Source organism: Symphalangus syndactylus, chromosome 6, assembly GCF_028878055.3.
Source record: "Symphalangus syndactylus isolate Jambi chromosome 6, NHGRI_mSymSyn1-v2.1_pri, whole genome shotgun sequence".
Lineage (NCBI taxonomy): Eukaryota > Metazoa > Chordata > Mammalia > Primates > Hylobatidae > Symphalangus > Symphalangus syndactylus.
In genome coordinates, this window is record NC_072428.2 from 51,960,271 (window position 1) to 51,973,556 (window position 13,286).

General features: G+C 42.2%; 1 protein-coding gene across 8 annotated transcripts in view; it reads right to left on the reverse strand.

Moving 5' to 3' along the window:
* STIM1 (stromal interaction molecule 1) overlaps nucleotides 1-13,286 on the reverse strand; it is a 224,630-nt gene that overhangs the window by 27,440 nt on the left and 183,904 nt on the right. For 7 of the 8 annotated variants that reach the window (XM_055282764.2, XM_055282767.2, XM_055282760.2 and 4 more), the window contains 2 exons: nucleotides 11,141-11,252; nucleotides 7,366-7,481 (listed from right to left, as the gene is read on the reverse strand). The exons of the other annotated variant lie outside the window; for it this stretch is intronic. In XM_055282764.2, the coding sequence (XP_055138739.1) occupies nucleotides 7,366-7,481; nucleotides 11,141-11,252 (228 nt within the window). The remainder of the gene's footprint in view (nucleotides 1-7,365; nucleotides 7,482-11,140; nucleotides 11,253-13,286) is intronic. 8 annotated transcript variants of the gene reach the window in all.

The window sequence follows — 13,286 nt, forward strand, 5'->3', positions numbered from 1 at the left end:
CCTTCCATTCCATCTCCTGTGAGCTAAGATCAACCCATTCTTTGGACAGGTAAACATAGGTTATCTCTTTATTTCTCAGGGACTGTCTTGTGTGTTTTTCAACTTTTTTTTCTTTTTTAGAGATGGAGGTCTTGCTATGTTGTCCAGGCTAGTCTTGAGCTCCTAGCCTCAAGAGATCTTCTCACCTCAGCCTCCCAAAGTAGAATTACAGGAGAGAGTCACTGCGCCCAGCCTGTTTTTCAACTCCCATGTCAGTCACCATCTGGTAGTCTGTGAGTTCCTCAGGGCCAGGGCACAAGGGTTATTTATATCTCTGTAGCCCCATACTCTTAGCACAGGGTCTGACTAGAACAGGTATTTAGCAAAGGCAGAAAAGGGGAGAATGCAGGGAGGTTTTAGATGGAAAGGGAGCTACAATACAAAGTGCATGTAGAGGGCAAATGCCAGCTCCTGGGGACAAAAAGAGCATGGCCAGCTGCATCACACAACCCTTACACAAACTCAGCTCTCAGAATCTACCTTGCACTCAGTAACCATAGCCAGGGCAGAGTTACCATGGAGGTTTCAGGAGAACAGATGTGGCTGGCTAGGTGAACAGAGCTAACCCAGGGAAGCTGGCTGGGACTGGGGAACCAGAGGATGGCAGAATTCCCAGTCTGTGTGCTGCAATTAGATTTTAGCAAAATGAGGTCAACTATTAACACCATCAGGCCTGAGATAAGGGAAGTGGTTGTAAAAAAAATGAGATACTGAGATGTTAACAAAGTCAGGGGTAATAATAAGAATTTTCAGGATACCAGTTAGCACTGAGAAAGTGAGCATCCAATCATTATCACCTTCTGGAATCCCTTCTCCCAATCTATTCTCTCCACCCTGTCCACTGCACACAATACCCTGGCAGATACACATATTCATCCCTCACTGCCAAAATATGTAGTAGGAATTTCTTTTGTCATTTACACAGCCTTCTGTGCTGGGGTGTCTGTTTAACATGTAAGAGCTACTCATGGGCCCCCTTCCCTTCTAGTTATAGCCTAACAAATGCTTTAAATGCCTCAGCTATTCAGGCACTCCATAGATAGCATTTCTCCCCAAAACCAAGCTGGGCCAGATTCTTCTCCAAAATCCCCTCACTTCTGTAGTCTGGAGAGGCCCAGCCTCCTTCCATATAACTTCTAGCACACATCTCCTGGCACTTAATTCTGGTTAGATCTTAAGCTGGGTGTTGATGACAGATAAACAAAATTCTTTCATCAAGGAGTTCCCAGTTTAACGGATAAAAGGCAGAGAAACATATTGTTATCAAAAAAAAAAAGAAGTACAAAGGGCTGTGGGTTCCTACAGGAGAATCAGAGGAAAGAGTTGAGCATGCCTCTAAAAGGATGGAAAAACATCCTGGAGAAAGCTCGAAGGGCAAATTGGAGCATAACAGAAAAGAGAGAGGGGGTAAGGATGCAGGTACAGAGATCAGAGTGAGCTTTGCCAGAAAAGCAACCACTCCTGCTCACTGGGGACTTTCCCCTATTTTCTAAGCCAATGAAGAAGGAAGATAAGGCATAGTCTTTCCTTTTCCTATCTCCAACTGCCCCTGATCCGCAACAATTATTCTGTAGGCCTCCCTGCACTTTTCTCAATATTCCTGCTGAAAGCACAAAGGGCACGCTAGCCCCTAGCCCAGGACTAAGCACACTGTAGGCACATATTAAAAATTAAAAATAGTAGCTACCATTTATTTAGAGGAAATTGGGGCACAGAGAACCTTAGAAATGTGTCCAAGGTCACAAAGCTACTGAGTGATAGAGCTGGTCAGCTTGATTTCAAAGCTGGAACTCTTTATTATATCTTGTTTCCTCTAATGGAAGTAGAAGATGGATAACATCTCCTAACATCTCCAAACACACCTAACATCTGCAAACTGGTACTGTTTGGCGAGCCCTAGATGGGCCTGTAAACCCAGAGCCAACTCTGCAGAGTGAAAAAGATCGTAAAGGGCAGTGTGCTGCTCTGTGGTCACATGGGGAGGACTGAGCATGCCATCTACTGTCAGAAAGTGGACCTTGAGGTGGCCCTCTGCTGAGCCAGTCTGATCTCTCTTCCCTCTTCCCTCTTCCCAAGTTCTGAGGCTGCTGTGGACAGATGGCACCTGTTCCCTCAGCAGGCCCTCTTGGCTACTGCATGACAAACCTTTTATTTGAGATCTGTCAAGCCTCAGACCAATAACAGAATTTTTATTATGGCTCAGTGAGGTGGCTATAGCTCACAGCTGTAACAAATCTAGGTTCTCTGGGGTGTTTGTGTGCTAAATGACTGATGATGAGGTCTAAGTGTCTGCTCACTCAGCCTTAAGAACTCATCCTAAGTTCAGAATACAGGTCAGAGCCAGTACAGGCTTCTAGGTCCTAAATGGGTATTAAAGAATAGAACTAAAATAGGGATTTTTAGTCCATGCTCAGAGGGCAAATAAAGTCTAGAGGGGCACAGATCAAGGGACTTTTTGTAAACATCCAGCAGGCATGTCCCCACCCCTTTCAGAAGTCTCCTGGCAAAGAGCTCCTTAGTATTTTCCTCAGATTCCAGCTGGCAATTTTCAAATGTTTCCTTTGACAAGCATCAGTAGAAAAATATAAAAACAATATTTGCCATCAGGACAGCTGCTGATTTCTAAAATCGTAAGCTTCCAGGAGTATACCCAGCTCTATCAGAATCCTTGAATGAGAGAACCAGTAAGAACCTTTAATGGCCAAACTCATTTTACAGATAAGAAAACCCAAATCTAGGCAGAACTGAATTGCCAAAGGTCACTTAATAAGGCAAGGACCAAGCACAGAAGTCCTAAAAATACAGGATGCAGACACCAGGAAGGAACAGATCTCCTGTCTTTTATACAGAACCCTTATTAAGCAAGAAGTTCCTCCCAAAAATCATAAAATGTCACAGCTGAAAGGAACTGTAGGGAGGAATCTCATGATACAAATCATAAAACACACCTGAGAAAAGTGACCTACCCAAGGTCACACAGTGAGTGGCAATTTTGAAAAGGGACCAAACTTCAAACAAGTTGTCTGAATAAAAATCCAGGAGCTACAAAAAAAGCTGTACAGGCATACCTCAGATACACTGCAAGTTCAGTTTGAGGCCACTGCAATAAAGCTAATATAGCAATAAAGTGAGTCACACAAGTTTTTTAGTTTCCCAGTGATAAAAGTTATGTTTACACTATACTGTAGTCTATTAAGTGTATAACAGCATTATGTCTAAAAATACCGTGTGTGTGCCTTAATTTAAAAATAACTTATTGCTTAAAAATTCCGACACAGACTCAAAAGTCAGCACATGCTTTTGGAAATATGGTACCAACAGCTTGATCAACACAGGATTGCCACAAACCTTCAACTTGTAAAAAATGCAATTATCTGCAAAGTGCAATAAGGCAAAGCACAATAAAACAAGGTATGCATGTATATATTTTTTATTATTATTATTAAGATATAATTAACAGACCCTAAAATTCTAAGTCTCTCTCTTAAAATGTGCAATTCAATGGTTATAATATATTCACAAGGTGGTGCAACCACTGGCAAAATTAATGTTAGAATATTATCATTACCCCAAAAAGAAATGCCATATCTATTAGCAGTCACTTCCTATTTCCCACTGCCCCCACCCCCAGCCCCAGAAACCACTAATCTATTTTCTGTCTCTATGGATTTGTGTGTTCCGGGCATTTTATATAAGTGAAATCACAAAATTATATAATATGTGGCCTGTTGTGACTGGCTTCTTTTACTTGGCATGTTTTCAAGGTTCATCTACATTGTAGCATATATCAGTACTTCATTCCTTTTAGTGGCTGATTAATATTCTATTGTATGTATATACCATTTATTTTTCCATTCATCAACTAACAGACACTTGAGTTGTTTCCACTTTTGGGCTATTATTCTAATTTTGACACATTCTCACCAACACTTGTTACTGTCTTTTTTATTATATCCTAGTGGGTAAAAAGTGTTACCTCATTGTGGTTTTGATTTGCATTGCCCTGATAATGATGTTGAGCATTGTTTCAGGTGTATATTGGCCATTGAACTGTGGACTATATAAATATATGTTCAAATCCTTTGTCCATTTTTTGTTTGTTTGTTTGTTTGTTTTGAGAGAGGGTCTCACTCTGTCACCCAGGCTGGAGTGCAGTGGCACGATCTTGGCTCACTGCAACCTCTGCCTCCCAGGTTTTAGCAATTCTTATGCCTCAAACACCTGAGTAGCTAGGATTATAGGCATATGCCACCACACCCGGCTAATTTTTGTATTTTTTTAGTAGAGACAGGGTTTTGCCATGTTGGCCAGGCTGTTCTCGAACTCCTGTCCTCAGGTGATCTGCCCACCTCAGCCTCCCAAAGTGCTGGGATTACTGGCATGAGCCACCGTACCTAGCAAGAATTTTTTATGTATTCTGGATAGTACAGCCTTGTCAGAAAAATGTTTGCCAATACCTTCTCCATTTTGTGGGTTGTCTTTTCACTTTCTTGGTATGTTCTTTGAAGTATAAAACTTTTATTTTGGTGAAGTCCAATTTATCTATTCTTTCTTGTATATGCTTTTTAAAAAATAACTTGAGGTAAAATTCACATAATATAAAAGTAACCATTTTAAAGTAAGCAATTTAGTGGCATATAGTACATTCATGACGTTATGCAACCACCACCTCTATCTAGTTCCAAAACATTTCTATCACTCTACAATAAAATTTTTTACCCAGTAAGTAGTTTCTCCCCATTCCCTCCTCCCACCAACCCCTGCCAACCATTAGTCTACATTCTGTCTCTGTGGATTTATCTATTCTAATCATTTCATATTAACAGAATCATATGTGATCTTTTGTGTCTGGCTTCTTTCATTTAGCATAATGTTTTCCAGGTTCATCCACATTGTAGCATGTATCAGAACTTCATTCCATTTATAGGTGAATAATATTCGACTGCACCACAATGTATTTATCTATTCATCTATTAATAGACACTTGGGTTGTTTTATTTTTTTGGCTCTTGTGGCATGTGCTGCTATGAACATGCATGTACATGTACTTGTTTGAGTACTTGTCTTTAATTCTTTGCATATATACCTAAGTGTGGAATTGCTAGGTTCTAGGGTAACTCTGTGTCTAATTTTTGAGAAACCACCAGACTATTTTACACAGTAGCTGAACCGTTTTACCTTCTCACCAGCAATGTACAGGGTTCCAATTTCTCTATACCCTCGCCAACACAAGTTTTCCATTTTTAAAAACTATTATTATTATAACCATCCCAATCAGTGTGAAGTATATTCTTAGCTTCAGTATCTGTGTTCTGCCTATCTCAGGAAGATAGTTTTCCTGCTGATCTCTGGCCTTCCTTAAGTTAGATCACATGCAGCACATGGGCTACATGCAATAAGCCTAAGAGAAAAATACCCCTGTCCTGGTATCAGTCCAACCTGCTCCACCAGGGCCCCTCTTGTTGGTTCTGATATCCTGGACCCAGTACCATGTCCCCAGCATTCTGGTTCCCATGCTAGCTAATTTTTTCAGATAAAATCCTTGACTGCTTTAACCTGCAGTTTCTACTGTACCCTTTCAGACATGATAAATCTGATTTTGATACAGATACAGCTTGATACTATATATTACAAGGCTGAGGAAGACTTTCAGGCTGCTGAAAGCTTCCCCTTGCATGGTGGTGACGGAGTAGAACCTTTGCAAAAGTAGCCTAGCTTTTATAGTTGGGTATAAGTGTTCTTGTGGGTGTACACAAAGAGATGTGTAAGCTGTTAACATAGGGAGAGTTTAATAAGGCCACTTCTCATCTTTCAAGACTCAGCTCAAGAATTACTTTCTCCATAAAGTTTCCCTGGACTCCAGTAGGAAACTCCTCCCTAGTTTGTGCCCCCAGTTGAACTCTGGAAAGACTTACATAATAGCTATAACACTTACTATATTTGTTGACACTTTACTATATTTGTTGACATAGCTATCTCCATTTAGATAGAAGTACCTGAGAGCAGGGACCCTGCCGTTTATGCTGGTACATAGAATGTGCTCAATAAAGGTTAGTGAATGACTGAAAGGCTATTGCTCAATACAGAGACTACGCCTTACATAAAGAGTAGAATCATTCACTGTGTCATTATTCAAAACCTACCAATGAAGGTGAGCAAAATGTGTCCTAGAACCCTCCACTCCACAAAAAAAAGGTGGCAAAGGAAACGGAAACATTAGTCTTTTCCCAGGTTGCTCTGTTTCATACTTTCAAAAAGTATGGATCCACTTGTATTGAGACATCAACTTGCGCATTTGCCAAGCCATATTCACAGACAGGCAAATGTTATATTGCCTCTGACCTTGCCTGCCAGCTGCTTCTCTGGACTGGTTCCTGGTTCAATAGCATTCTCCTGCTGGCACCCTAAATCGAGGCCAGCCATTCCCAAAGGGCAGGAAGTGGGCCCTAAGAGCCTGTTTGGTTGAAAATAGTTTTCCAAGAAATCTCACTACTTTTTGCTCCCCCTTGGTTCACTTAGAATTAGAAAAAGGATGGCAGGCTGGCCGTTCCCACCACGTAGATCTGTAGAGACTGAACAACCTAATTCTCTCAACTAGTCCCTGGCTGAAGAGACCACCCTTTCTTAGGCCTGAGTGTGTCTACTGCTTCAGTGAAAACCCACTTAGTCCTCCTTGGTCATTCAATGATACAAAGATGTTCATTAATCAGTTCATGCACTCTACATGTCTACAATAACCCACCATTTATATATATAAACCTGCTGATATGCTATTGAAATGAAATATGGAAGCAGGTAACAGCTAAAAAGCTTTCAGCCCATAGGGGGTTACTTCTATCCCTGAGCATACTTTTCATATTTTAGCTTTTGTACTCTTGCTCAGGTTGTTTACTCTGCTTAGAATGTCCTATTTTGCCACCTCCATAGAATAAAGCTCTATCCACCCTTAAAGGCAGAGGTAACATGTCACCTTGTCTATAGGATACCTTCACTAGCCCTCCTCTGGGCCTCAGAAGCACTGTGTACCTCTATAGAACACTCATGTTATCCCTTCAGGGCAGAACATGATTCATTCCAGGTCTTCCTACAGGGTCCAGCACAGCAATGGCACAATGCAGATATTTCCTTAAAGTATTTAATGAATGCATGTTGCTACATGTCTGGACTAAAATGTAAGACTCTTTCATAACTTAATACCAGCAGAAATAGTATAGGTGCTATCTTGCAGGTGTGCCTAGGAGACCCAGAGCCTTAGCCTTAGCCTATCCACTACAACAGCTTTGGTTTCCATGGCACAGCAGTAGCCCTTCTCAACACAAGACTCACAGAGAGGAGGCCCAAAGAGCACTGTATCCAGGGCCTTCAGCTGCAGCTTCTGCCGATGACTCCGGTCTGTCATCTTCAGCACGGTCCCTGTCATGGTGGTGTTGGTGACAGCTAGCCTGTTGAGGCAAAGAGTAGCAGATCAGTTCGCTGCCAGTAAAGCCAGGAAGGACCCTGGTAGGATTACCTGCCTCCTCCAGGAACACTTCTAGATCTTGGTGATTGCTCCCCTCTGCACTCTAGAACACAGAGTCTGTACCAGTTGGGTCTCAACAGGGTGTATCGAGGGACACATAACATTTACCAAGAATTTGTTCAGCCCTCTCCCCATATCCACCAACTTCTAAGCACCCTATCCTCTAAGGATTACGTGTCTGTGACCATTCCCACAGCCAACTAAATTTTCTGTTGTGCTTCTCCTTCCAGGGTTTATCCTCTACATATTGTCCCCACCTCCTACCATTTATAAATGCATTTCCTGTGCAGCCCAGGTCAAACTGTCATGTCATATGACCCAGTGATTCTGGGACTTATGAATTATCCTAATCTAAACTCGCTGTCATTATATATAAACCTGCTGATGTGCTATTGAAATGAAATATAGAAAAGGAAAAAAAAATTTTAATTAACCACTGATGACAAAAATGGAATTAGTCCTGTTAGCTTGTATTTGAGTCACTGCAATACAAGTTACCTCCAATAAAATTACTGTAATTTTTTATGACCTCCACCCATACTGTCAGTGATAACTTTAATAATAGAAAGCCTGTAAACAAGAAAATGACCTAGGAAAAATGGAACTTTGTTTCTCTTCTGCTGGAACACAGTGGATATAAGAGGAGGGGGGTAAAAGATATGAAAGGTTGAAAACCACTGGTCTAGGTCCCACAAGTAAGCACTTAATTCTATACTACTCTATAAAGTTGGTGCTCTTTTCTGATGCATAGCTTTATTTCCCCAGCTAGAAAAGAAGCTTCTGACATCACAGTGTTATTTATACTCCTGTCTGAGCATGCAGGAACAGCTACTTCCTTCTCTAGCCTTGGAAAGCAATCAAGCCCACCAATAAGAGATGCAGTGAGGCACTGTGATGGGGAGTGGGAGTGGTCAGGAGACCTGGCTTCTCATTTCAGCTCTAGTAGTGACTCACTTGTCTGATCATAAGTTGCTTTGTTCCTCCCCCAGGACCTCAGTTTCCTACTGTGTAAACTTACGTAAAATCAGATGCTTCCTACAAGCCTGGGAGTTCTTGGGGTTCCTCTTTAAAACACTTGTGCTGCAGTTCGTCTGACTAATGAGAATAAACTTTGTCATCTTTTCTACAGTCTATTTCTCAAAGAAACCTATGAACCGGAATGCTATCTACTTGTAAGCAATGAAAGAAATGAGAAAGGAGCTAACATTGACTAAGCAACTACTGAACTACTGTGTGTCTGGTACTGAACTGATACCTTACATACGATACCTCATTCAGTCCTTACAACAACCTTAAGAACTCAGTTCCATTATTAGTGTCACTTTCTTTTTATTTTTTTTATTTTTTTTGAGCTGGAGTCTCGCTCTGTCGCCTAGGCTGGAGTGCAGTGGCGCGATCTCAGCTCACTGCAAGCTCCACCTCCCGGGTTCACGCCATTCTCCTGCCTCAGCCTCCTGAGCAGCTGGGACTACAGGCACCTGCCACCACGCCCGGCTAATTTTTTGTATTTTTAGTAGAGACAGGGTTTCACCATGTTAGCCAGGATGGTCTCGATCTCCAGACCTCGTGATCCACCCAACTCGGCCTCCCAAAGTGCTGGGATTACAGGCATGAGCCACTGCACCCGGCCTAGTGCCACTTTCTAGATAAGAAAACGGAGACTTAGAGTTGAGTAACTTGCCCAAAGTCACACACAAGTAAGTGGCAAAGCCAGAGAATGAACTCAAATCTGATAGATTATTCTCATTATACCATGTGAGCTAGTGATGGGCCTAGAACCACCCTCACTTCACCCCAAGCACTGAAGGCTCCATGCTTCCTGCTGTCACTAAGGTGCCACAGCTTGGCATCCCCTACACCTGTGCCCAGCCTGGCTGGACCTGGTCTTGGCTGTAATTCTAGCCACAAAAAAACTAAGTGAACCGATGACCTGAGAACTGACTTCTTATCCTATGCTTTACAGTTTTAATCCAAGCCAAAGATATCCCCCATGAGGAAAATGGTCCAGGGATCCACAAGGCAATATTGCTATTTCTATGGGTAGCAAGAAAGAAACCTAAATCCTGAATCTTAGTGGTCAATCATCTACTTTTCCATTAAACATGGAGTTCCTCAAAAGTCAGAGGTCAGGTCTAATGCATCTCTTTGTCCTCTGGGCCCACCAGAGAGCATGGCACATGGTAGGTGCTTAGTGAAGTTTTGTAAAATAGAACTAAACTGAATATTGAAAGGAAGCCTATCTTTAACCACATGGCACAAGAGGAAGATGCAGTGAAAAAAAGCAGGGCATTTAGAACAAGACAGACCTGGGTTCAAATCCCAGCCTCTGCCACTTACCAGCTTGGATAAATTATAAAATATTTGAGATTCAGTTTGCTCACCCAAAGGTTGGGATACTCTTCCTCCCAGAGTTGTGAGAATCAACTGAAATAATATGTAGGAAAGCACTCTATAAAGGGAGGTACAAACATTAAGATTATTACTCTCTCCAGAGTAGGGAGAAGCTGTGAAGAGGCTGCAGGCAGCAGAGGAGGGAACAGCCAGCTCAGCTAGGCCTGGACAGCAGTGCTCAGTAGCTCTGTGGCTGGAGACTGCAAAGTGTGGGCATTCCAACAGCTTCACCTTCCCCTTTCCCCTTTGCTGAAGCTCAAAACCAGATGCACCTACATAATAAGATGACAGATTATACATAATCAGCACTTACCAGATAGTAAGCCCTTTGAGGGCAAGGACAGCTTGTTGTCATCTTTATCCCCAGCACCCAGCACAAGTGCTTGGCACAGAGCAGGTACCCAGTAAATATTTGTTGGATGAATAAGTAAATGGATAATCACTGAATGACATATGGCACTAGTTTGACATAACAAGAAGTCCAAGCAGTACTCCATCCCCTTCCCACTCCCAGCCCAAGCCCTAGCATATTGAGCATGTAAAGCAGGCAAACAGTTATGAAACAACAGCTGTTGGAGTCATCCCAGAGATGAGGCTGGGGCCAATGGCAATCAGCCTCTCCTCTGTACCATTTTTATTATAAATAAGCTGTATATGGATAACCCAGGGGAGGTTAAAAGAGCCCTGAGGCTCCCGGGTGATAAAAGAGGCAGCTGCTCAGGGCACAGGAAAAAAAGAAAAAAGAAAGAAACACCAACAGGGTTTGATGCATACCAAGATTCAAATCTCAGTTTTGCCTCTAACTAGTCATGTTTGTGACCTTGGAGAAGTTACTTCACCAGTTTCATCATCTATATACAATAATACCCACCCTACAGGACTGACGTAAGAATTAAATGAGATACTGTATACAGTGTTGAGTAGAATGCCTGGCATGTACTAAGCACTCAGTAAATGGCAGCTATTAGTACCATTCCCAGGATTGACAGGAATATTAAAGAAGAGAGTGGATACAAAGTGCCCATCATACTTTATAGCAAGTGCACAACAGATGTGAGAAGAGGCAAGATCTATAGACGCTGCCCTGAAAAAGGCAGAACCTCACTTAACTGGCCAGAACAATCTGAAGGCAGGCCCACTCCAGCCCATTCCCTGTACCCTCAACAGAGAAAAACCCAGTCCCCTCCTGACCTTGGCATGGCATGGCCACTGAGCTGCAGCTTCCGGAAGGTCTCCTCATACTGAGGCAGCTCCACATATGTGATCAGCCACTGTACCACCTCATCCACGGTCCAATTGTATACTGTGAAAAGAGAAAAGCAAAGCCATGACTCTAGAATGCCAAGCACTGCTTGCATTTATTGTCATACTGACCTTAATATTTACCACATTTGTGTGTTTAATATCTCTCTGTCCCATAAAATACTAAGTATGAAAGGAGTATACACTGTGAGTCTATTTATATGAAATCTTAGAAAAGACAAATCTATACTGATAGAAAGCAGATCAATGGTTAGCTGGAGCCAGGAAGGGAGCTGGGGACTGACTGGGAAAAATCACAAATGCAACGTTATAAGGTGATGGATATATTCTATATCTTGAATGTGGTGGTGGTTACACAAATGATAACATCTGTCAAAATGCGTCAAACTGTACATTTAAAATAGGTGTATCTTCTTTTATGTAAATTATAACTCAATAAATTTGATTTTGGAATATTTTTAAACTGTTGTGACCAGGGTTGAGAATCAATTATCCATCCATCCATCTGTCCAGCTATTCAACTGAGCATTCATAAGGGGACTACTTAGTGCCAAGCCTGGAGGAAGTTAGTTCCCAATCCAGTGGAAGAGATCAAAAGCTAAACAGCATGAGTGAAGCACAGATTCTGATAAAGAAAAATACATAGAGCACAGAGAAGAAAGGAAATAACTGCCTAGGGCTTCAGGGACAGCCTCAGAGAAGATGATGTATTGCAACATAAAGGATTAGTAGAAGCTTATCTGAAACATTTCATGGGTGTGGGGGAGAGGAAGGCACTCAATACAGAATGAAGACAGGTGCAAAAGAAAAGATGTGAAATTTGATGTGTGTGAAACAGCAGTCCCCAACCTTTTTGGCATGAGGGACTGGTTTCATGGAAGATGATTTTTCCACGGACCTGGGCAGGGAGATGGTTTCAGGATGAAACTGTTCCACCTAGATCATCAGGCATCAGTTAGATTCTCATAAGAAGCACGTAACCTAGATCCCTCACATGTGCAGTTCACAATAGGGTTCACGCTCCTATGAGGATCTAATGCCACTGCTGATCTGACAAAAGGTGGAGTTCAGGCAGTAATACTCCCTCACCTACCACTCATCTCCTGCTGTGCAGCCCAGTCCCTAACGGGCCACAGACTGATACAGGTCCATGGTCCAGGGGTTGGGGACCCCTGGTCTAGAATATAGAATATATGGCAGGTAGTGGCAGAAGAAAGTTGAAGCCATGTCACAGAGTCTTAACTACCATGCTAAAATAGCTACTATTATTGTCCTGGGATAAGCCTAACTCAGGTTGCTCTGGCCAGTTAGGTGAGGCCCAACCCTTTTCAGGACAGAATCTATAGACCTCTCCTCCTGTCACATCTACTGCGTGCTTAGTATAGAGCACACTGGGCACTTTATAGCCATTCTCTTATTTGATGTTATTCAGAGCTGCACTGTCCAAGCAGTAGTAGCCAGTAGCCACAGTGGCTATTTAAATTTAAATTTATTAAAATTAAATGAATTAAGAATTCAGTTCCTCAGTGGCACTAGCCACACTTCAAGGGCCCAATAGCTAGATGTGGCTAGTGGCTACTATATTGGACAGCATAAACTATAGAACATTTCCATCATTGTAGAAAGTTCTATTAGACAGCACTGGTCAAGATAATTTAACATAGGCCGGGCACGGTAGCTCACACCTGCAATCCCAGCACTTTGAGAGGCTAAGGCGGGTGATTGCTTGAACTCCAGAATTCAAGACCAGAATTCAAGACCAGCCTGGGCAATACAGTGAGACCCTGTCTCTATTAAAATTTTTTTTTCTATTTGGTCACCTGTTTTTTTTTTCTTTCTTTTTTTTATTTTATTATACTTTAAGTTCCAGGGTACATGTGCACAACGTGCAGGTTTGTTACATATGTATACATGCGCCATGTTGGTGTGCTGCACCCATTAACTTGTCATTTACATTAGGTATATCTCCTAATGCTATCCCTCCCCCTTCCCCTAACCCCACAACAGGCCCCAGTGTGTGATGTTCCCCTTCCTGTGTCCAAGTGTTCTCATTGTTCAATTCCCACCTATGAGT